The sequence below is a fragment of the Chiloscyllium punctatum genome, chromosome 4, assembly GCF_047496795.1.
Source record: "Chiloscyllium punctatum isolate Juve2018m chromosome 4, sChiPun1.3, whole genome shotgun sequence".
Lineage (NCBI taxonomy): Eukaryota > Metazoa > Chordata > Chondrichthyes > Orectolobiformes > Hemiscylliidae > Chiloscyllium > Chiloscyllium punctatum.
In genome coordinates this window covers 63,581,564-63,607,730 of record NC_092742.1, presented here as the reverse complement: position 1 = coordinate 63,607,730, position 26,167 = coordinate 63,581,564, and the positions used below count along the sequence as shown (strand labels likewise).

Below are 26,167 nucleotides of genomic sequence, written 5' to 3'. Positions count from 1 at the left end.
TTCTGAGGGGTTGATAGATGGTATCTAGATCTATGTGTTTGTTTATGGCGTTGTGGTTGGAGTGCCAGGCCTCTGGGAATTCTCTAGCATGTCTTTGCCTAGCCTGTCCCGGGATAGATGTATTGTCCCAGTCGAAATGGTGGTTTTTTTCCTCTGTGTGTAGGGCTACAAGGGAGAGAGGGTCGTGTCTTTTTGTGGCTAGCTGGTGTTCGTGTATCCTGGTGGCTAACTTTCTTCTTGTTTGTCCTACGTAGTGTTTGTGGCAGTCCATTTTGTAGACGACGTTGGTTTTGTCCATGGGTTGTACTGGGTCTTTTAAGTTTGTTAGTTTTTGTTTGAGAGTGTTGGTGGGTTTGTGTACTACTAGGATTCCGAGGGGTTTCAGTAGTCTGGCTGTCATTTCTGAAACTTCTTTGATGTATGGTAACCACAATGCCATAAACAAACACATAAATCTAGACACCATCTATCAACCCCTCAGAAAACAAACAGGTATTGACATCGCCACAAACCCCAGGAACCCCATCCAGGAGAAAGATATAAATAGAAAGCAGGAGACAACAGCTTCACTTGGAGGTCACCACTGATGATGTTACCTAGCCAGGTAATGAAATGTCTGGATATCAAACCTACAGCTCAGTGAGCAATCCTACACCCTAAACCTCAACCTGAGCTACAAACCTTGGAAAAACATTTTTCATTATCCTAAATACCTGCGATTTCACTTACAAGAAATTATGAACTTGCACTCCCCAGCTCTTTACTATTAAATGTAAAAGTCCTGTCCTGATTTGTCTTTCCAAAATGCAGCATCTCACATTTATCCAAATTAAATGCCACCTGCTACTCCTCAGCCCAGTGGCCCACGTAATTAAGATCATGCTGTACTTGGAGATAACCTTCTTAGCTGTCTAGTGCACCTCCAATTTTGGTGTTATCTGCAAACTTACTAACCAAACCTAGTTCACATCCAAATCAGTTAAATGACGAAAAGCAAGTGCACCCTAAAGATGTGCATATATAAATACTATCATAGAAGGGTGATTAAGAGGGCAACACCAACTAATTTTTCCTCTCTCCAGTTATAGGACACGGAAGATTAATTATCCCAACCAAGATTAATCAACTGAGTTCAAACCAAATTTGGGATCTTCCTGGCTATATGCAATTATGCACTCAACTATTAAAGTGGTGGTATTTAAATCTCTCAAACTACTAACTTTGCAAGTCTGTTGTTTAGGAGTGATTTCTTTGTTTCATGAGTCAAGGACTTTCAATATATCACAAATTCTGTAGAAACATTTTAATAGAAAGACAAACAGTTTTCACTCTTTAAAATGTACATTTAATTCTACATAAAGGAACTGTATAGTACATATTCAAAGACAACCATCTTTACACTAAGAATTAACAATGTTCAGATGACATCTTTTCCCCCTGGAATTGCAACTGTACAGAACTGCATCATTGGTCGAATACAACAGATTTAAAAACACTGAAAAGAGAGGAAGGCTAGCCCTTCTATGAAGTTTAGTACAATATTTCCATACAACGCCATCTTGAGAAATACTCTTTAATTATAATCAGAGAAACATGTGCATACAAAACATTGTAAAAGTACAGGGTCGAATGGCAATTTTAAGTCTCATGGTTTTCAAATAAAAGTACTATACAGCAAGCAAGACTTAAGGCGGCTTTATCCTCCAGCTGAAAGAAAACATCTCTCCTTTTATCAGGTACATTGTACATAGCCTTCCTAAAGTCATTCTTTCTTTTTCAGTCTCCTGTGAATTAGTGTTTTTTGTCTTTCCTGTCCAATTTATGATCTCTTTCAGTCCGTGAAGATCTTTTGCCTGAATGACTTTCTGTTATAGATCTCTTCCTATCTAACCGTGACCCTTTTTCCCTGGATCCTTTTAAATCTTTGCTACTGGGTTTTGATGACTTACGGTCTTTGTCTGCATTTGAAGTAACTCTACGCTTTCGATCTGAGCTCCTCCTCCGCTTTCTGTCCCTGCTGTGACCCCGACTACGACTTCTACTTCGACTCTCACTACTGCTGCTAGTGCTACTGCTGCTATCTCTGCTACTACTGCCACTGCTACTGCTAGTGCTGGAACTGCTTCTACTACTGCTACCACTGCTCGAGCTACTGCCACTGCTACTGGTACTTGAACTACTACTCGAGCTGGTGCTACTGCTACTCCGACTGTGACTTTTACTCTTTGTCTTCTCACGACCTCTGCTTTTACTCCTGCTACTACTCTTGCTCCTACTTGTGCTTTTCCTTGGTGACACCCTAACTGGTTCCACTTGTAAATCCACTGGCTGAGTGTTTACAGGACTTTGTGCTGGCTCATTCCCAACCGAACATTCAAGCTCAGGTTCAGGCTTGGGTTCGGATTCCAGTTTGTATTTCAACTCAGGTACTGGCTTGGGTTCAGGTTCTGGCTCCAATTCAGGTTCTGGCTCAGGCACAGGCTCAGGTTCCTTAGAAACCTCTTCTACTCTCTCCTCCCTACACTCATCTACTTCCTCCACCATATCCTGATCATTCTCTACATTTTGGCTTACTTCCTTATCATCAACAGGCATACTCTCTGGCTGGCTGTTGTTTTCCCCCTCCTCTACCTCCTCCTCCTCAGCCTCCACTTCTTGCTCCTTGTCCTGCTGTTTCTCTACACTTTTAACTGCAACTACTTCAACTTCCTCTTCTGCTGCCTCCATTTCTACATCATTATTCTGGTTACCCAAATCCTCCACCTCTTCATGGTGAGCCACCTTACCCTCCTGTTCCTCGTTTTGTTGCTCTTCCTTCTGCACCTCTCGCTGTTCTTTTTCCTTCAGTGACTGACGTCTAGGTCTAACTTCCATTCTGTTAATTTGATCTGCAAACTCCAGACGCCTGTGTTCAAAAATACCTGAAGATTCAAAAATAAACAAACTTGCATACAAGACTTAAATATAATGTAGCACCATATCAAAAAGAAATAAATCATAGTGGTGGTGCAGGGAACATAAGAGATGATAAAAGATCATATTAATTAGATTCTGTTCAAATTGATATCCATGTTATAGGCCATATTCCTAGCTTGATTATGAGAGATGTCCATTACAAAGATCAGCTAGTTTTCTTGCTTCTTAAACAATTAGATATTTATAGGGGCAACATAGTTGTAGCAAACAGATTACAAATGCAAACAGCGAAGGGGGAAGGGAAACAGGACATGCATTGCACACCTTCCAAAAATGAAAACATACCCTTTCTACACATTTATTTCCAGTGCATTATGAAAACCTGCAATAATTTTGCAAACATCTGAAGAACTGCCCGACAGGAATAAACAGTTCCTGTAACTCCCCAATGATACCAGACCTTCCAGCACTTTATTTTATAGTTTGTCATTCTGAAATCACTGTTTGCTCCAAAACAAAATCAAATATGAATGGGTTAAATTTATTTTAAGAGAAAGAACTATCATTTTAAGTCAAAGAAAGAGAGGCATTCTAAATTGAGTAAGAGAAACTGTTTCAAGTGGTCAGATTTCATTTTGCATCTCATTGAATAAAAACATGTCCTCAGTGAGGGAACAGGACTGGAACTTGGAAGATTCAGTATTGAATCATGCATCTTTAAAGTATTAATATACACTTAAGGAACTAAAATTTGTGCTATTAAAGATGACTGCAGTAGAAGAAGAATTACTATCAAATTAGTCAATAGTTACCTAATTAAGTCATTAAACTTGCAATACCCTATGCATAAATCTAGTCAAAATCTGTCAGTCACAAACATTAGACTGAGGAATTAAGAATAGGGCACTTAAAAAAAAAATTAGGGTTTGACTCTTTAATACAAAGTCCTGTACTCCTCTGATAATTTTTAGAAATATTTTCACTACTTCCTTGTAACAGGCCGTGCATAACAAGATGAATATTAAGAATTGCACCAAACAGTGTGAAATGAAACCTTGAAACACTGAGGTGTAGAAATAGATTGTTCTGGTACTTTTGAATCCATTTGTTACAACAAATTCAAAATTCAATCAACTAGACAATGTTAAATATACAGCCAAGGTCTCCCACGAGTCTCACTCAGCACTTTAAAATGATACAGCAATTTTATTTTAGCAATACTCTTATTTAAAGTTACTGTATAACTGTGGGGAAAGATGCGGTAACCTAGTAAATATGCCAACAGCCTTAGAACCTAAGTACTGCATATTCAAGTCTCAGGGCAATTTATGAAACTGAACTAAAAAAAATATTGTAGATTTACATAAGCAGCGGTGACTACAATTGCATCTATGAGGCTAAATATGACAATCATTGGTCCTGCCTTACCAAAAGGTCAAGTCCAACATTGAGGTTTAGATTGAAAGTTATCAGGCTAACCAAGGACATCCAAAAACTTTTGTCCTTTCTAAACTGAAGTAGTAGGTATAGGCTTCTAGAGGGTCTGAAGGTGAGATTCAGCCCTTTCAAATCATCCAACAGGTTTGATATGCATGCAGTCTGTGAAGAGGAGCAAACACTGCAGGAAGGTTGAGCAAATTGACCATAGCATCATGATGCAGTGGCCATTCAAGGGGTTTTGGGGAGGGTAGTAATGATGGTAGCAGTGATGGTGTTTTTTTTTGGAGAGGGCAGTGTACTGGTAGGAAACACCACGTTCTCTACCTTAGAATGAGAAAGTCCAGAAAACTGCTGCTTGCCTGGTACCATGGGGAGAAAGGGAAAGGAACCAATTATTATCACTGACCATTGGTAGGATTAAGACAGACTTTCTGCAGAGTGTTTCAGGATTGAAGTACAAAGGGTAGAAATTCCTGAATCATTACTCAAGCCCCAAGTAAACTGACAGTAAAAACGAAACAACAGATGAATGTGTGGTTTAAAACTTGGCATGGAAGAATCGTAAGCCTGGCAAATTAGATTCTAGATTAGAGTGGTGTTGGAAAAGCACAGCAGGTCAGGCAGCATGAGGAGCAAGGAAAAAAAAAAACAAAAAAAAAAAAAAATAAAAAAATCGATGTTTCGGGCAAAAGCCCTTCATCAGGAATCACTTTTGCCTGGCAAATTAGATACTAGGCGTGCAGTTTAAAACCACAATGTTTAGGGAGGGGATGCAAATGGTTTCAAGGAGAGAAGATTTAGAAACTTTAGACAGATAAAGACAAGACAATGCCATAGGCTACCAATGTAGCTAACAAGACCAATTCTTACAGGAATGGGCAGAACATAAACGTAAGGCTGCCACAGCAAATAAGATCGGAATAAAGAAAATTGATAAAGGGACAGAACTAAAGGCTCTTTATGACCAGACAGATGATTTGGTTGCAAAAATAGAAATACCAAGTGTGATGCAATAGCCAATGCAGAGACAAAGTTGCAAAGTGAACATGGTTGGGACCTGAATAAATCAGAAGAGGAAGAAAAGGAGATATGTAGCACTATAAGCAAAGGAGGAGATCAAGTCAAAGTGAGAAATGATCTTGGCTCAGAATATCCAAACATTAAAAAGGAAAGTCATTGACAGGAATGGCTAACGAAAATAATCATGATTTTAATTTTCATACAGTTTGAATGAATTGAATCAGCAAATGTAGCTTTGAGGATGAGTGTATTCACAGTGAATTCAGGTGAATTTCTGAGAACAATACATTTTAGAAACAATCATGGAACAGGTTACTTTAGATTTAGTAATCTGCAATGAGACACAATTAAGTAATGACCGCATAGCAAAAGGATCCACTAGATAAAAATGAACAGGACACGACTGAACTTCACATCCAGTTTGAGTGAGAAATTGGGGTCTGAAGTAAGTGTTATCTTAGTAATTGCTTTTATTCAAAATTACAAAGACACTTTCACTAATGTGCAGTGGAAAAAAAAAAGGTAAAAGCTAGTCAATAGCAAAGCTGTGGCAAACTTCTAAGGAGCCATTTTGTAACTCTCAAAGATGCATTCCATGGTGCACCTGCTTTTGTCTCCATCTGTGGCTCAGGATTTTAGGATGGTTTAAACATAAAAAGATTGGCGAGCTGCATAGATCAAGAGCTAGCCCAGATAGAGTCGTAGAACTATAAAGCATGGAAACAAACCCTTCGTTCCAACTTGTCCATGCTGACCAGGTATCCTAGATTAATCTAGTCCTATTTGCCAGCATTTAGCACATATCATTCGAAACCCTTCCTATTCACTTACACATCTAGATGCCTTTTAAACACAAATTGTACCAGCCTCCTTCACTTCCTCTGGCAGTTCGTTCCATATATGCATTGCTTTGTGGAAAAAAAACTGCCCAACAGGTTTCCTTTAAATCATCCCTCCACCTTCTTACATTAAACCTATGCCCTCTAGTTTTGGATGCCCAACCTTGGGAAAAATACCTTAGCTGTTCACACTATCGATGCACCTCATGATTTTATAAACTTCTAATGGTCACCCTTCAGTCTCTGACGCTCAAGGGAAAATAACCCCTATCAACAAAATCTTAGAAACTGGCAATAGTTAAGTGAGCATGCATAAAAATTGGTCAATGGATTATAAATGTGAAAAAAGCATGTTGTGTTATGAGGAAAGATTCAGTAAGATGGACCTACACTTTTTAAGAGTTAAAAGAATGACAAGAGATTTCATTGAAACTTTAGATTGAGAAGGGGCTGATAGTGTAGTTGCTGAGAGAAAAGATTCCTACTGTGTTGGAATTCTCAGAACGTGGGAGGTACAGATAAGTGATCGCCCACTTGGATGGAAATAAAAGAATTTCTTCTTAGTCACTAACCCTTGAAAGTCTTAAAAGGAATCAATTCATATATATAGCTCTTAATGTTTACACAGAAATAAAATGATAAAACAGTACATAATTCAAAACAAGTTATTTGAACAAGGATTATTCAAAACCAACTGCTCTTGAAGTGCTTAGAAAATCTACCAGTAAATGTTAAAGAGTGCTCAATAGTGAATAGTACCAAAGAAAACTCTAACAGAACAAAGGTAACAGCTTTGAGGTTCAGATTGCTGTGTTAAGGCCACCCTCTGCTTGAACCATCAAAACCCAAATCCAATACCTGCAACTTCAACTACATTCTATGCTAAACAAGCCTCTGGACAACTTTTATAATCTTTGGGCTCATTATCATTCCTAGCAACATGGGTCACTCCATAAAATTTAAACAAACAATGTCTACTGTTCAATACAGCAATAAGTGTCAAAGTTTGAGATTTCATCTTTTAATTGCGGACTGGCCAGACTTATCAGGTAGGGGTAAAACATTCTGGGTATTTTGCAAATAGGTTATGGCCAACATTTTTCTTTCAACTGTCACCACGACAGAAGATTATCTGATCATTTATCTGTGGGATCTTGCAGTGTATGTACTGGATTCAATGTTTCCCTACTTCATGATTGCACTTCCAAAATGCTTTCTTGTGGGATATCTCAAGTTGCAAAAGTACTGTATGAAACCTTTCTAACAGTTATCCTTTAGCATTTAACTCTGAAACCACTTGTGACTGATTCAGACAAGAGTTTCCCTGTCAAACCACCAAAAACGTTTTCATATTCTAAACAGACTATCAAATGTCCTCTTAGCTTTGTGTGTTCTGGGTAAAAAAAGTTCTATTGCCTCTGGTCTCTTTAAAACTAAAGATTATCACTCCTGAAATTAATCCCCCAAATCAGCATTACACATTCTGACTCTGATGTTCCTTCAAATTGCTTCTAAAGCCACATATGTTAAAGAGTGCTCCAAAATACTGCCTAGATTTTATATGAACATACTGTTTCTGTTTAAATGAACCTCTGATCATGAAAGAATATTTCTGAAAGATTGCTTAGATGCCAGGAATTCTCTCAACTGAACTGGTCACCTTTGGAACTTACCATGAAAACTACATGGTAGATATCAGTTTAATGCAGGAGAAAATGGGGACTGCAGATGCTGGGGATCAGAGTTGAAATGTGTGGCAATAGAAAAATCACAGGCCAGGCAGCATCCAAGGAGTAGAAGAATCGACATTTCACGATGAAGAGTTTATGCCCGAAATATCGATCCTCCTGCTCCTCAGATGCTGCCTGACCTGCTGTGCTTTTCCAGCGCCACATGAATTTAACGCAATCCCTTGTAAGGCTATAAAAAGACATTTTCATTTATAGAACATAATCTGTTTATTTGGGGGGGGGGGGGGGGGTGAAGGTGTTGGATGAGTGATGTTTGAAGGACCCTTTGATTGCACAGTATGAGAATAGTTCACTGTTCTTGCTTGCTAACTCTTGCTTGTATCCATACCTTCATTCCTTTAAAGAATATTCTAACTTTGCATTCTCAACCATGTAAACAATCTCAGCTCCCCTCATATCATCATTAATATCCATTGTTCAGGGGTTTAACGAATTTTTCTCTCTGCAGTCTGTCCTCCGCATATTCCATTTCATTCTCATTTGAATAAACATTAATGATTTTAATAGGTTGTTTCCTATTAAAAACAGAATTTCTAAATACAGACATTTAAAAAAAATCACAGATTCTTGATAGAAAACCAATTGCTGAGCTACCAAGAATTCAAGTTGAGACTTCTGTAGCACAAGATAATACCCTTAAATTGTCCTCTGGACTTGCTGCTCTTAAACTTGATTTGGTCTTTAACACAAACATTTCTTTACACACACTATATCTTAGTAATGAAATTGTGCAAGGCCCAAATCTGTCTAGATTTAATACTGTTCCAATATTTTGGCAGCCCTACTAGCACACTCCAAATGGGGGACAAAAGAAATGTCACCTCAAAACAATCCCTTTCACCTTGAGGCCACAAAAAGCTCCTTTCTCCCTTTCAAACACAATCATTCTCTAGTTATTAGTCAATAAATAGCTATCCCTTTACAACTTCTGAACTGCAAATATCTTATACCCACCACATTATATTTTGATCTTACACTCAGCACCTGTCTTTTCCATTATAAGATTTTCAAAAAGAGTGCCTGCACTTGGGTCACACTTGGCCTTGCATCTTAATAACTTGCTAGTCTCTTTCTTTAGAATAACTGTACACTGGCCATTCTGCAAATCCTGTTTCTATACATGAACCAGTGACAACCATGAACCAGAAAAAAAATGATCACAACTCAAAATTTTATTTTGTTTAGCAAGCTACATTTCTGAAATTACATGATTTAAACTGGCTTCAGGTAAGGCATTATCTGTAATTCTACTGTAAAAACACTTACCATTCATCTTCCTTTGGGATTCATCCAAAAGCTTTTGAGTAGCTGGACAATGTTTACCAGGTATATAAAATAAATGAGGCTTTGTCTTGGTTCTGATGTACTTGATTATTTTTAAATTATGTTCATTCCATACATCTTGCTGTTTGAAAAAGGAAGAAACATTAAAGATCAAGCGAATGCAAAATTCACAAATTTCCTATGCAGACAACAAATTCCTACCAACTGGGCCAGTTCCACTTTTTGTTCTAGAAGTCTTAGCTCAGTTTGTTTAGCACGACGCTCTTCAAATAATTCTCTCCTTTCATTTTCTACTTGTTTACGTTCTTCTTCAGCTTGCACTTCAAGTTTCTGCTCTATTTCCTGACGTCTTTTTTGCTGTTGGTAAGGGGAAAAAAAAAGCATCAAAACTCAAGAATTTTCAACCTCAACTCTACACTGCTCATATCTGAGAATTTAAAACAAGAAATCACAAATCACACGACACCATGTTTAGCCTAAGAGGTTTATTTTAAATCACAAGCATTCAGAGCACTGCTCCTTATTCAATGGAGCAGCAATCCAAAAGCTTGTGATTTCAAATAAACCTGCTGGACTATAACCTGGTGTCGAGTGACTTCTGACTTTGCCCACCCCAGTCCAACACCAGCACCTCCACATCAAAATAAATTTAATTCAGAAGAGTAATTTTATGCCAGCTGCATCTTGCCATTCATATTATCACCAGAATTTCATGTCTAGCTTTCTCTTAACTTACTCTGATAATAGCACAGAAAACTGTTAAACACTGCAAAGATTTTGTTAACATATCTTAAATGCAAGTAATAACCATAAAATCACCAAATTTGTACATTTAAGTAGAATGAACAATGCAGTCAATCTTCATGGTCAAGTGTGGCCAAACTGCCATTAAGACAGACATTATTCAAGGGCACCAGAGGCAAACACACATCTTTCAGTTGCATCAATGCTTAAGTATGCCGACAACTTATTCAACATACTAGCATTGTGTGTGTGTGTGTGTGTGTGTGTGTCATAGGTAGGTAACATCTTCTAACAAAGCCTTTAGGTTCAATGCGATGCACAACTTGTACTGAACTTAAATAGCACAGATTGGTACACTGTAGAATGATACAAAAACGTTTGAATCAATAGGATTTCTGAAGAATCAACCAAAACCTTCAGAGATCACCAATGTAATGAAGTTACGGATTATACAGCCGTACAGAATAATTTTTAAGTAAACTTACATGTCGCCTTGGACAACGAGCTGCAATCTAAGAAACAATACACTAATTGAAGTGCTTAAAGTGAGCCCAAGAATCACCACTGGACAAAGGAACATTTTTTGGCATGACAGTTATTCAGCACACTATCAAATATTTAGTTTGTTTGAATCTTTGAGAAACACCACTGAAATCATTAGCACAGTTCAGACAGAAATTGAAGTCAACATTTTATGAATGGATCTGGGGGACCAGAAAAGAGCGAGTCAGCACTCTGTCCTATCATCCTTGGGCCATGTTCAAATTCATCAAGTGATACAACAATTAGTTTTAGCGAGCGAGAATATTTTGTAAGTTTTCAGGATCTGAATCATTATTTGTCATTAAATCTCTCCCTATGGGGAGCACTTCCTGACTGGCAAAATCCAAATAATTATTCACATGGCATCATTTAGAGCCACTCAGCACAGTTAAAATATGTACATTACACCTCTGATTCAAATTTAAACTGCGGCTCAGCATTTCATTAAAAATTACTGTAAAGTGAACATGGAAATAGATGCTCTTCATTAATGTTGCATTTAACTAATACAGCATGTCATTCTGAACTGGTCCAGATCTACTGTTCATGGTAAATAATAACCCTGATCCTCACTAAATCACAGCAAATATAATAATCGCAGTTTTCATCTGCCTGGAGACAGAACACTGCATGGGACTGGAACAAAATTTGAGACACATTCTAGCTTGCCATAATTTAAAAAGTTACAAAGATTGTGTACATGCATCTTTGAGGTAGAAACTGATTCATAATGACATCTGTTGCACTCTATTTTGATTTATCTGAAATATTTTTGGATACCGTTGTTGTACTGTAATAATCAGGAACCAAATTCTCGATGCAAAATCCAGAAAGTGAAGAGCAAATACAAAGAAAAATATACCCTCTCAGTTGCAACATTAGATTCCTGTTTGAATTTTTGCAGTGTACCCATCAACAGGCCAAACATCCGCCGATTCCTATTAAGTAGAAGACAGCAATTAGACACTTTGTACTTGGTGCTTTGGAATTGGACCAAAAACTTGTCAAGAATATACTGCAAAATAGATTCATCAAGCATGAGATTACAATTTATTCCTGGGGTTGTAGAGTTTTTAAACCATTAAACACTCCTCTAGCAGTAGGACTTCTGACTAACAACATTTGAGTTAACAGTAAATAGTTATTCTTAAAAAACAAAATGCGTTAACAACAACTGCTCAAACCACTTCCAGTTCAGCTTTGAATTCAGTGCTCATAGCCAAGTAAAACCGTTTGGTTACTATTGCACACACACACAAAAAAAAATCAGATTTATACAATTTGTAGCTTTAGTTTACACCGGTGCAGACTAGTAAATTACACTGGCCCAAGACTGGAGTGCTATTTATCCTCCTTGTACATACTCTATACATAAATAGAAACAGAAGTTGAAACCAAATATCATCTAGAAAATGTGCGAAGTCTTTTTCGTAATAAGTTCCAAAGAGGTTAATTTTTGACCACTATACTGTGAAGTAGAGATACCTTTCTTTGCCCTTTTCATCCATTGTTTGATCTTGAATAAGGTCTCGGCGTGTTCTTTCTTTGGAGGTAGCAACAACAGAAGACTGCAACGCTGGCTATAAAGAACAGTGAAATTAATAATTCCACTTCAGCAAAAATTTGTCACTATCTTTTTAATGGGAAAAGCCAAGTCACTGGAGACACTTCTATAGCAATAGACCCTGTACTCTGATTGCGAGTAGGCAGTTCAATTATGACAGCATTTTAGTGGAACCTACCAGAATTCTTCAGAACAGATTGTAGAATCAGTTCTGAAGATGAGTCACTAGGACCAAAATGTTAAGTTTTCTTTCTCTCCACAGATGCTGCCAGACTCGCTGAGTTTCTGCAGCAATTTTATTTTTCTTTTGGAATTCAAGCATCCATTGTTCTTTCATTTTTTAAAAATACATTTCTTCACTGACATCCAAAATCTACTTGCTTGCAAAGCTCCTGTCTAGCTGAAGTCTACCAAGGCAACTTTGGAGTTAATATTGTCATGTCTGTACTGAATTTTACAAAGATCTGGGGAATAGCCTGATTCGTGGTTCCCTCGGTGAGATCTGATGAACGGTGATCTGAGAGAGACAGGAGAAAGTTGGGACACAGCACAATTTCTGCCTTAGAGATCACCATATAAGCAAACCTGTAAAGTCCTCCCTATCTACATTTGCAGGTTTGTATCAAATTGAGAGAGATGCACTACAGTCTAATGACGAAATAGCCTGACATTGTCTACAATATGTTTCCATAATTACGGCAATGTTTAAGAAATCATCAACGCATCCCTGGTATGTCTTGTTCCAGGGGCATGAAAGACCCCTCCAGGACTGCAACAGTGGGACAGAATCAAAAACAAGTTGGCATGGTAGTCCTCAACATTCACGCCAGCTGCCACAATCTTATGGCCGCAAGTCAAATATTAGCAAGGAAATCTCCTGCTAATTCATATCTACCAATCCAACCAACTTGAAGCACACAGAGGATGTAGGGCACAGAATGTGCTCTTGGTGAGGGATTCAAAGGTCTATCACCAAACGTGACTGGTTATCACCTGCATTGACTGAACTGGCTGAGTCAAAAAAGACATCATATTGCTGACAAGTCCAGCAGTAAGCTGCTCAATAATCTTCATTTTGCATTGTTAGTACCACTCAGTAGCTAACCTAGTTACAATATTCATCCAAGCACAGAAGAGGAGCAGAACTTCAGGGGTGATGTGAAACTGACAGTCCTTAAAGCCACATTCAACCAAGTCTGACAACAAGGAATGCTAAAAACACAATAGTCAATGGGGGAAAAATCCTCCACTGGCTAGAGTCTAGCTAGCACAAAGGAAGGTGGTTATGGTAGTTGGAAGTCAATCATCTCACTCCCAGGAGATTCTTGCAGGTTATCAAGGTAATGTCCTGAACCCAAACATTTTCAGTTACATCAATTACCATACAAGTCCATCGTAAGGTCAGAAGTAGGGTGTTCACTATTGATTACACAGTATACTGGACAGCGCCATTTGCGATTCACGCAGTGAGACACAACTGGTCAGGATAACATGATAGCTTGGGTAGTTAAGTGGTGAGCAACAATCAGGCTACACAAGAAGATGGTCATTGACCAGCACAACAAGAGAATCTAGACATTGCCCCTTTACATTCAATGGCATAACCATCACCAAATTAAGTAAGGTTTGGACTGAAGTGTGAGATTTTATGTCAAAGCTTTTTCCCCTAACAAGTCATGGTGATGGAACTTTCGGGAAGAGCAGAGGGACTTAAAATAAGGTGAATCAGATCAAGATGTTGTGTTATATCAGGGATTTAGGAGCATTTAAAAGGATTTAATAAGTTTGTGGTTCAGCCAATTGCTATGTCTGGGATTTTGTTCTTTATAGAATTCTAAAGTTCAAGAACCACAAGCATAACATTTTCACCACTCAAATGGAGGTATAGTTACAACAATATTCACGCAGCACAACACTATCCAGGAGAAAGCAACCTGATTGACTGGCATCCATCCCTTAGGACAAGATTCACCTTGGGATGGTGATGATGTTTTCAGTCATACTCTCAGCATCATACATAGTGTTAAGCTATTGCTCAACTAATCAGTATTACAATTCCCTCAATTTTGAGAAGCTGACAGATGTAGGTTAGGAGTCGCCTGCAGGGTTTACGGGGCTGTATTTGCTGTTGTACCGAGCTCTAAGGCAGATATGGCTGTCAGTGCTCTGCCCCAATTTCCCACATCATTAGATGTCTATTCTCATCAAGGAGGGCTCGATCATTTTCAAGACACGAAATGGGGTCACAGTGGATAAGGATTTGGAAATCTTTGAACTAGAAAGGCAAGCAGATGCATAGGAACAATCATTTGCAAGTTCCAGCCCACATCCTACACTATCCCCAATTGGAAGTATATCGTCACTTCCAATTGTCACTCAGTCAGATGTCTGGAACTCCCCAACAGCACTGTGGGTATCAATCCCTATGCCCCGAGGAACTGCAGTGGTTCAAGAAGTGAACTCGCCACATCTCCTCCAGGGTTGTGAGGAATGAGAAATAAATCCTTGCCACTTTCCACATTCAATGAATGAATAAAAAGGTACAAATTATCTATCAACTGAATCAATAATGAGCAGAAGTTTTATTTTGCAATTAAGCAATACCTTTTTTGTATCTTCATCATCCTCTGCGTCGCTGTCTTGACGTGACTCTCTCCTAGATCGACGATCTCCCAGCCTATTAAAAGAGAGCACCAATTGGATTTTGAAATATAATTTATTCATGCACTTGACTCTTATTTTGCATGCAGCAAAAACATTATCACTTCTACATAGTGCATTTTTTTGCAGCCTACACTAAAATCTAAATGCTGAACTTTGACTTTTGTCGACATGTTTCTATTATAATCAGACTACAGATATGAAGCACCCACAGCTCCTCAAGTATGATTTGATCATCAAGAGGCACAGTGGGATGAAATAATTATTTTTATTTTCTAGCAGAAAAAAAAAAGGGTCTGATTCTTGTTGAATGTTGCACATTTCCAGTGATGATTAGCTGTTCTTTTGGAAACAATTCCAAATCTTGTTGCTGATTTGTTTGTTCATAAATATGATGTGGGCATGGTAGGCCTGATTTGGTAAGAGTAGATGCAAGTCTGCATGCTGATTACACAGCTGAGAATTTCAGAAGACCGTACGTGAGAGATCAGCTAATTAAAAATACAGAATTTAGCATTAGTGTATCGAACTTAAATAGCTGAAGATAGTTCCAAGACAAAAGCGAGGACTGCCGGTGTTGGAGATCAGAGTCAAGATTAGAGTGGTGCTGGAAAAGCACAGCAGGTCAGGTAGCATCCAAGGAGCAGGAGAATCGACATTTTGGGCAGGAGCCCTTCATCAGGAATGCAGTTCCAAATATTTTGTGGTATGTAGAGTAACTTCACACCTTGGATGCAGTTGACATGAAGGGTAACATTAAGTGTGGGAATATTGAATTTGGAGGTGCAATATTCAGGAAGACATACAAGTCAGGAATCCTTGATCTCAGGACCAACTGGTTTTTTGAAAAAAGGACATTTTGGGTCAACTATAATTCGTTCAGGCTCTTCGAAAAATAGCTTGGCTTAACGCAAATAGACCTCAGTGAAGATACTTTTCCCAAAAGGGTCTACAGACATGCTAAATTGTGCCCTTTGGGAAGAAAAAAACTGCTTTTAGATCTGCTCAAGCCAAGGAGGATATTGCAGATGAATGCGTAGCTGAGGAGCTGATGAAGGGGGCAAGGTTTCACACTTTTGGGGTCTCTTCAGGGTAGAAGTGACCTACATGTAAATTGGAAGGGAATCAATATTCTTGGGGGGGGGGGAGGAGGAATTTGCTACTGTTCCTGGGGAGTCCTTAAAATAGTGGTAGTTTGGGGTGAGAAAACAGAAAAGGATAACGCTTTTACAGAAAACATGATTAATAGTCCACACTGACCAGACATCCCAATGTATCTAATCCCATTTGGCAGCCCTTAGCCTGTATCGGTACAAACCCAGATGCCTTTTAAGTGTTGTCATTGTACCAGCCTCACTCATCTCCTTGTTCCATACAGACACCAACCGATGTGTGAAAAGTTGCTCCTTAGATCCCTTGTATATCTTTCCCCTATGTCCTCTAGTTTTGGACTGCTACCCTGGGGAAAAGACATTGGCTATTTACCATACCCATGCTCCTCACATTTATAAACCTCTAGAAGGTCAACCCTCAGCCTCTGACGCTCCAGGGAAAATAGTCCCAGCCTATTCAGCCTCTCCAACCCTGGCAACATTCTTATTAATTTTTTCTGAACCCTTTCAAGTTTCACAACATCCTTCCTGTAGCCGATGGATCAAAATTGAATGCAGTATTCCAAAGGTGGCCTAATCAATGCCATGTACAGCCGCACCATGACATCCCAATTCCTATACTCAATGTACTGACCAATAAAGGCAAGCATGCTGAACACCACCTTCACTATTCTGTCTACCTGCGACTCTACTTTCAAGGAACTACAAACCTGCACTTTGTTCAACAACACTCCTCAGGACCTTACCATTAAGGTGCAGAAGTCATGTCCTCATTTGCCTTTCCAAAAGGCAGCACCTCATTTATTTAATTTAAATTCCATCCGCCACTCCTTGACCTATCAGATCATGGTCCCCTTATATTCGGAGGTAACCTTCTTGGCTGTCCACTACTCTACCAATTTAGGTGCAATCTGCAAGCTTACTCGTCATAAGTCATATGTTCACATCCAAATCATTTACACAAATGACACAAAGCAGTGGACCCAACACTGATCCTCGTGGCACACCACTGATCACAGGCCTCCATTACGAAAAGCAACCCTCCACCACCATCTGACTTCTATCTTCGAGCCAGTTCTGCATCCAAATGGCTAGTTCTCATGTATTCCATGCAATATATCCTTTCTAACCAGTCTGCCATGAGGAACCTTGTCAAAAGCCTTACTGAAGTCCATATAGATCACATCCATAGCTCTGCCCTCAAACCTATTCACTACTTCTTCAAAAAACTCAAATCAAATTAGACAGACAATTTCCCACACAGACTACCATGCAGACTATCAGCCCTTGCCTTTCCAAATACATGTAATTCTTGTCCCAGGATCCCCTCCGATAACTTGCCCATCACTGATGTCAGACTCACCGGCTTATAGTTCCCTGGCTTTTCCTGATCACCTTTCTTAAATAGTGGCACTTTGTTAGCCGACCTTCAATCTTCCCAAACCTCACCGGCGGCTATCAATGATACAAATACGTCAAAGGGCCCAGCAATCACTTCTCTAGGGTATACCTGATAAGGTCCTCAGGATTTATTCACCTCTACACATTTAGATGTCCAGCACCACCATCTTTGTAATATGGACTCAAGGTGTCGCCATTTATTTCCCCAAGTTCTCTAGCTTTATCTTTCTCCACAGTAAACACGGATGCAAACTACTCACTAAATACGTCCCCCATTTCCTGAGGTTCTACACATATCATCCAAAGACAAATTTATATTTCATAGATGACAAGTTCAATCCCATAATGGCAGTTTGGAATTTTAAATTAACTTTAAAAAACCTAGAAATAGTGTTTGCACTAGCAAAAGTGACCAGAAATCTGTCATCTGCTATAAAATCACAATTAGGTCATGATTGTCTTTGGGGAAGTATACAAGCCTTAGGCAGTTCTGGCCGATGTACACTCAAATCTTGCAATGTTTAATTGACTTAACTGCCTTTTGAAGTGTTTAAGATAGATAAATTATTGTACAAAGGAAACCTGGGGTTGGCAATGTGATATCAAGTTGGTGAAGTTTGTATCAACTTTTAAAAAATAAATAGAGAATCTAATCTAAAACGTACGTAGAAAGGTCCAAGCTAACAATATAGATAATCAACTGAAATCAGGTTGTGGAAAGATTTTTATAAAAGTCCATACAAAAATACATATACATTAAAAATACAGGGTTTTCAATGAACATAAATTTATCCTAATTAAAAAGATTTAATGGAATTAGGACCGACAACTATAGAATTTCAATACAGTCGCTGATTCGGCAACCTTCAGTGCAATTCAGATCCCAGGAAATGCCTTCTAGCTCAAAAGCTTCCTCAACAGCATACTTTTTTTATTGTTAGATAATTTTAGTTTGATTTGGACAACTTCAGTGAGTAGGCAAACGCATGGCAGATGAAGCATAATGTAGTTAATGCAAGGTTATCCACTTTGGTAGCAAAAACAAAAAAAAGCAGATTATTATTTGAATGGCAATAGATTGGTGGAGGGGGAGGAAAAAAAAAGTGGAATTCTCTGCTACAGAAACAGCTGAGGCCCAAACACCAGGTTTTCAAGAGAAGATATAATTCTTCAGACTAAAAGCTTCAAAGGATGTCGGGCAAAAGCAAGAACACTGTACTTAGTCAGATGATCAACCATGCTCACATTGAGTAGTGGAATAGACTTGAGAAATAGAGTACACATACTATGCTCCTATTTTCTAGGTATCTTTTTGGTCATCTACATTCAGCATGGACACGTGCAGGAAGGAATGTGATGTGCCATTGTGTATCATTAGTCATATTACTTTACTAGGTACCCATACTATGACAGTAATGTGATTACTATGACTCCTTTACTCCAAAGGTTACTTTTGAGTACAGGTCAGGGAGTTGTACTCAAAGCTTATGCCATTTATTGCAAATTTGACTCAAAATTCCATTGTGGATCTTGCAATATTATTCAATGAATTGTTCAAGCAAGTCTTAAAAATTACTTTCATGTGAAGTGGGACGCAGTGGAAAAGTAGCATTTACTGTCTTTTCTTAACTAGCTGAATCATATGACTTGCTTGAGTTTTTCAGAATCAGTCAGTCAATCATTGTGGATCTGGAATTACATGGAGGCCAGACCAGGTAGGATTAGCAGAATCATTCCTGAAGGACATTCATAAATCAAATCTGTTTTTATAACAATTGATTTAAAAGATTCATATCACCAACACTGAAAGTGACTTTATATTTTAATTTTATTAATTCAATTATTTAATTGAAATTGATATAGTGGGACTGAACCTGTGTCCGCATGCTGGACTACTAGTAGTGACATAGGAGAAAGTGCGGATTGCAGATGCTGGGGATCAGAGCTTAAAAATGTGTTGCTGGAAAAGCGCAGCAGGTCAGGCAGCATCAAAGGAGAAGGAGAATCGACGTTTCAGGCATAAGCCCTTCTTCAGGAATGAGGAGGGTGTCTCCAGTAGTGACATTACCACTATGCAACTGCCTCCTCCTGCTTATTAATTTTACAAACTTAACTTCATCAGGTTAGTCAAAGCAGTCTTATAAGAGTGTTTAACAAGTGTGAAGGATTCGAAATGTGAGAAGCCCAAGATAATTTTGACATTTGCTTAATAGAATTGCTATTACAGCCATTAATGAAGGAAAACAAAACAAAACAAGGGTTAGATTAAGATAGAGGAACAATGGGGCCTTGATGTACACGCTGACAAATCCCTGAAGATAGCAGAGCAAGTAGAAAATATGATTAAGAAAGCATAATGGGCACTATAATAGTTTTGGGGGAAGCGATGGTCAAACGATATTAATTGCTAGACTGCTAACCCAGGACACAGGTTTGAATCCCACCGCAGTAGATAGTAGGATTTGAATTTAATAAAAATCTGCAATGGTCCAATGACCACCATCAAACCACTGTTAATTTGTCAGGAAATACCCACTTGGTTCACTAATATTCTTGAGGGAAGGAGACTACAATCCTTACCTGGTATGGCCTACAAGTGATTTCAGACTCACCGCAATGTGGTTGACTCTTAACTGTCCTTTGGATAATTGGGGATGGTCAATGAATGCTGCCCAGCCAATGCCACCCACATCCGTTCAGTGAACGGACTGAGGACTAGAAACTGGAGTTAGTTGGATAGAGATTGATGACTTCCTTTTGTGTTGTATACTTCAATTATGTTACTGAATATATTGGAGAAGAAACTTGGAAAACACATTAAAAATACGCATACTTGTCTCAAGAATGACTGAATAAAGATACCATTAACCACTTGCCCAAATTTTGTGGATTCTTTGGTAGATTAATTTTACTATATTTTGAAAAGATGTCATAAGGATTCTTCTGTGGAAATTAATAATGAAATTCAGGTTACTCTTTTTGCCAAGCCTAGATATGGTACAAAACAGAAGGGCTACTTATTTGAATTTACTAAGCAAGAATTCACCTCGGCATCCCTACTTTATTTTTGGACAGAATACTCATTCAAAATTAAACATATCCAAAACACTAACTCTCAAGTCAGTGCAATAAGCAGTTGTTTTGACTGTATAATTCTTGCAGAGGACTGCACAAAGTCTAATGTCACACTGGAAGGGTTTATGATAAAAGATAACGTACCTGCTGAGTGCCCCATCTAAATCTCTCTGTTTAGCTGGGGGACCTCCTCCGCTGTCAGAGAGTCCACGTCTATTTAAGTAAGAAAATAACAGTAGAGTTATTTGCAGCAAGTTCTTTTATTTTTAAAATTTTCTTCTTTTAAAAAAAAAGCATCACAAATTAAAACTTCACAGCAAATTGCAAACTAAAGCTAAATACATGCCAATAAGATCAAACAAAATCACATTCTAAACTGAAATCTTACTTTGGACATTTATAAAACAAAATGCAAATCTTTTAACTTTAGAATATACAACATAGCATAAGATTCCATTCTACCAATGAAAACGTGAAGGCAGGTAAGGAAACAGGTAAAGAATTCCAATCTTACCTCAGTAATCCAAGCCCACGTCCCCTACCTCCACCAGGACCTGCGATGGATAGCCGCCTAGCTTGGCCGGGCCTGTATTTAAAAATAAATTTGAATTAACAAGTGCTAAAGTCTACCCAATAGGGGATTTTGTATAGAATAAACTATAAGAAAATATTCTGGAAGTGAGAAAGACCTTTGCAACTTGTAACTAATATCGATGATCTTCACCCACAGAAGGGAATGCAATAGCTCTAAAGATACCACTTGACTTTTGATGAGGAAACAAAGATTTAGCAAAAAGATGCATTAAATAAAAATATTAAATAAAAATAATGGCAAACTCTACCAACAATCCACTGAAAAACCCCTTTGAACATAACGGATGAAATGGCAAACAAGGAAACAACAGAAAGGAGTTTTCCTCTTACCATCTGTCTCTATTTGACTTATCACTCATCCCTTCAGATTGCAGTCAATCCTGTTCATGATCACCAATGACTTCAATGAAATCATCCCTTTGAGTCTAAGACTTTCAATACAGTTGACCATTTAAGCTTTCTCTACCACTGTCCTGAAGAAGGCCTGATGCCCGAAACGTTGATTCTCCTGTTCCTTGAATGCTGCCTGACCTGCTGCGCTTTTCCAGCAACACATTTTCAGCTACCACTGTCACAATAAGCTTATTTTCTCCTTTCTTGCTTCTCTTCCTATAGCCTTTAATACCATGAATTCAATGAGATTTCGACCCACTTCTGCCTGATCAGTTCCAATATGACTTCCCCAAACTCTTGCAGAACTCTAAACGTAATGCCACCCAACATAATCTCAAACGATGAGGTTAACCTTAATTTGAATGTCAATATACATTCAACTGGTAAGCCTCATGATCATCTTGGCGTCTTACCATCCGCCCATTAAAATTACAGACGTCAGATGGCTTGAGCCAAATACTGGCAAGAAAGCAACCTAGTATTTCCCTCCCCTCCCAAAAATGACTATTTAGTTTTTTGCAATGTATCTTAATAAACTTTTAGTTAGGTTGAACCTTGATATACTTTTGGTACTAAAATCTTTGTGCTTTTGTTATTGATCAGATTGACTTTGCCTACTCCTTCCAGTTACTCTACCACAATATGAAAATATTGATCAACAATCATTACTGACTCAGCCACAACAAACACCCTGTGCAGTCATCACTCTGGGCTTTAATGAATTATGATTACAGTGCCCTTTTGTAAAGCACTCATCCAACATTTTAAAAAGATCTAACACAAAGATACCTTTCAATTCTCTGAAGATGAGAAAAACATATTTAAAGAACCGAGCTGATGTCAAATTCGCCAACACTGAGCTCTGGGACTATTTCAGAAAACACACGAGTTGTGGAGATGGAATGGGACAGGGAAGAAACTGTTATTTTGTATTCAATAGTTTTCTCCAATTCCTACTTTCGGACAAACAATCGAAAAAAAGAGTTTGACTTTCTATCATTCAGCAACCATGTTTCAAAACTTCATGGTGTCATTAAATAAGTGCATCAGTAAGTACACTAAAATCAAGAAAACCAATTTTTTTTAGTGGTGTTTTGGTACAAAGCGGAAAGTGACTCGATACTTTCTACAGAAAATCCCATTTACTGGCCACATTTATCTTGGTCCCCATGTATTCAAAGAAGCAGAAACATTTATGATGAAACTCCCCAGTTTACAATTGGTTACCCCGAAATTTGACTAATTACGAATCCACCTCTTAATTACTGGGGTTCTTTAACCCGTCGCGAATTGGTTCTATGATGGGGTGAGTGAGATCCTTAAACGCGGGAATCTGTTAGTAACCGCGAAAAGCGAATACAGAAGGGAGTATTTCACAGCCGTGCATGTGTGCAAGGGGGAGGGCGTTCTGCACGTTTCAATCGTCAACATGTGTTGAGAGCAGTGGCCATCGAATTGGGCTGATACCCTCTCGCCACTTCCTCCGTTCACTAAAGGGATTGATGGCCCCCAGCCTCCCCCCAAAGCTGGGACATTCTTCCGCTGGCGATTCCCACGGTTACGCCGGCCATGGGGCCTGCTTGCCGAGAGGCGGCGAGGCCCAAGAACGGGCCTGAGGGAAGCGGCCAGATGGACCAACGTGTGGGATCCCACTGGAGTCAATCCCGGAGTCAGTCCCAGGGTTCGGCCTCCAACTCTCCCTCCCCGTGGATTCGTTTCGACGCTTATCCCTGCCCTGCCGGGGATAAGCCCGGGCCCGGCCACCTGGCGGCCCTGTGGATGTAAAGCGGAGAATGACGAGGCCATGGCGGCCAAACCTGAGGTGCCGAAGGCTGAAAGGCGGTTACCTGAGGTCATTCGGGTCCCGGCCAGTCAGCTTCCGAATGTTCTCGTCCACATTCTTCAAACTTTCCTTCGCTTTCTCCAGTTGATCCTGCAAACTTCTCACCGCCACCGCCATCTTTGCTTTCACCGTCGTGCGCACAGCACTCTGGGAACAGGCCAGGCTCCACCCATTCCACTATCGACCCGCCTACTATTAGTGATAGACAAACTAAAGCGCCAGTCACCGCTGTTCAATCTCTGTATAAAGTCCAATCAAATGGCCGAAGCCCAGGGCACTGGCCAATCAGTGATTTCATGCTGAGGACAGCCTCAGTGACTGTTTCAAGAGTCAGGGGTGTTAGAGACGAAGCCAAACACCTCAAAAATATTTTTAAACAGGCAGCCCAGTCGGTAAATTTGCTATTTCTGGATTAGTGGTGCTGGAAGAGCACAGCAGTTCAAACAGCATCCAAGTATAAAGCTTTATTCCTGATGAAGGGCTTTTGCCTGAAACGTCGATTTCGAAGCTCCTTGGATGCTGTTTGAACTGCTGTGCTCTTCCAGCACCACTAATCCAGAATCTGGTTTCCAGCATCTGCAGTCATTGTTTTTACCTCTAAATTTGCTATTTGTTTTAGTTACGTCTATAGTGGATATTCCGGGAGTAAATTAGCTGATTTGACTGCCAAGTTTTAAACAAACAGAATTTATTTACAAAATTATGGAATGAAATACAATGAACAGAAAATAGAATACCAGTTAACTTATCCTATCCAAACGTGACTTAGTTATTTGCAACAGTCCCAATCCACACATCCCTTGGCACAAAGAGTAAAAATGACAGCTAGCTTACAAATTGCAAAGTCAGAAGGAAAGAAGACTTTGCAGTCTTTTCCACACACCGCTGCCACTGAACTCACTGAAGTTCTGAACTGAATTTAAAAAAACCTTTAATCTAAAGGAAGGCTAGCTACGCAGCTAGCTGGCCGCTCCCTTTGGATTATACTGTTTCTTTAAGACATGAAAGTCTTAGGCTGGATGTATTATCTGTTGGGGGAAACTTATATACTTAATGGTAAGATCCTACAGAGTGTTGCTGAACAAAGAGACTTTAGACTTGACAGCAGGTGTATAGTTCCTTAAAAGTAGACTTGCAGGTAGATAAGATAGTGAAGAAGGCATTTGGAATACTTTCCTTTATTGGTCAGAGCATTGAGTATCGGAGTTGGGATGTCATATTGCGGCTGAACAGGACATTAATTAGGCTGCTTTTGGAATATTATGAGCAATTCCGGTTCGGAAAAGATTTACAATGATGTTGCCAGGGTTGGAGAATTTGAGCTAAAGGGAGAGGCTGAATAGGCTGAGGCTGTTTTCCCTGGACCGTCAAAGACTGAGGGGTGACCTTATAGAGGTTTATAAAATCACGAGGGCATTGATCGAGTAAAGAGACAAGATCTTTTCCCTGGGGTGGGGATGTCCAGAATTAGAGGGCATAGGTTTAAGGTGAGTTGCCAGAGAAAGTAGTAGAGGCTGGTACAATTACAGCATTTAAATACATCTGCATGGGCATATGAATAAGGGTTTAGAGGGATATGCTGTATATCTCTAAGACTCTACAAAAGGGCCCTAATAAAGATTAGATTCCCTACAGTGTGGAAAGAGGCCCTTTGGCCCAACAAGTCGACACTGACCCTCTGAAGGGTAACCCACCCAGACTGTCACCTGGGGCTAGAATTGAACCCAGGTCCCTGGTGCTCTAAGGCAGCTGTGCTAGCCACTGTGCCACCCCTCTTAGACTCTCAAACTCAGTCTAGTTGGAGCTTGGGCAATTACCCCCTCTGGAAAACTACTCAAAGGCATAGCAACTTTGTAAAAAGAACCAGTCTTGTGACAGGGGTCACAGTTCAAGAATTGTCTTCAAGAAAGGAGCTGGTAAGGTTTGGTTCCAAATTAACCATGAATTTATAACAAAGAAAATCAATGTCAGAGGATTAAATTGATATTTTTTTTAACAAGGTAATTCATAAAAATGACCTCCAAATGTTACCAAGCAACAGAGCCCCTTCATATTCAATGGCTTTCCCACCACGATCAACAACCTGCAGATTACCATTTACCAGAAACCGAACTGGACTAGCCATATGAATACTGTTGTGACGAGAGCAGATCAGAAACTAAAAATCCTGCCACCCTCAAGCCTGTTCACAATCTACAAGGCAAGAGTGAAAAATGTTTGATGGAAAACGATCCAATTGTCCAAATGAGTGCAGCTCCAATAAGCTTGATACTATTCAGGCCAAGACAGACCACTTGATTTGCACTGCTTCCACAAACATACACTTGCTCTATGTCCAATGCTTAGTAGCAGCATTGTGTACCATCTATAAGATGTTCTGCAGAAATTCACCAAGGCTCCTCTGACAGCACCTTCAAAAACACACAATCATTATCACAAGGAGGAAGGGCAGCGGATACATGGGAACTCCTATATCCTGACTTGATGTACTGCTGTTCCTTTTTTCATTTATTCACCCGAGGGACATAGTTGTTGATGTTTGGAAGTGCATTTATTGCCCATCCCTAGTTGCTCAAGAAGGTCATTGTGGGCTGCCTTCTTGAACTGTTGCATTCTATTTGCCATACTCAGCCTTACAATACTGTAAACGGAGGAGTTCTAGGTTCTTATCCAGCCACAGTGACACAATAGCAATATATTTCCAAGCCTGGATGATCAGTGGTTTGGAGGGAAACTTGCAGGTGGTGGTGTTCCCATGTATCTCCTGCCCTTATCCTATTAGATGAAGGAGATAGAGAATTTGGAATATGCGGCCTAAGGATTTTTTTAGATTAGATTAGATTAGATTACTTACGTTGTGGAAACAGGCCCTTCGGCCCAACAAGTCCACACCGCCCCGCCGAAGCGCAACCCACCCATACCCCTACATCTACCCCTTACCTAACACTACGGGCAATTTAGCATGGCCAATTCACCTGACCTGCACA

At 39.4% G+C, this 26,167-nt stretch overlaps 1 protein-coding gene across 1 annotated transcript; it reads right to left on the bottom strand.

The window, feature by feature from the left end:
• Positions 1-1,288: 1,288 nt before the first annotated feature.
• pnn (pinin, desmosome associated protein) lies at positions 1,289-23,340 on the bottom strand. The gene is made up of 9 exons (XM_072568859.1): positions 23,185-23,340; positions 20,865-20,936; positions 20,495-20,563; positions 14,706-14,778; positions 12,023-12,117; positions 11,400-11,475; positions 9,452-9,607; positions 9,233-9,371; positions 1,289-2,921 (listed from the first exon to the last, which is right to left on the bottom strand). Exons 1-9 carry the CDS (start codon positions 23,295-23,297, stop codon positions 1,792-1,794), a joined length of 1,923 nt encoding a protein of 640 aa, XP_072424960.1. The 5' UTR covers positions 23,298-23,340; the 3' UTR covers positions 1,289-1,791.
• Positions 23,341-26,167: the final 2,827 nt, after the last annotated feature.

Coding starts and splice junctions, on each gene's coding strand:
- pnn (XM_072568859.1), bottom strand. CDS start 23,297: ATGGCGGTGGCGGTGAGAAGTTTGCAGGATCAACTGGAGAAAGCGAAG. Junction 11,476..12,022: donor GATGAAAAGGGCAAAGAAAG/GTATCTCTACTT, acceptor TCTACTTAATAG/GAATCGGCGGATGTTTGGCC. Junction 9,372..9,451: donor AAGTGGAACTGGCCCAGTTG/GTAGGAATTTGT, acceptor TTTTTCAAACAG/CAAGATGTATGGAATGAACA.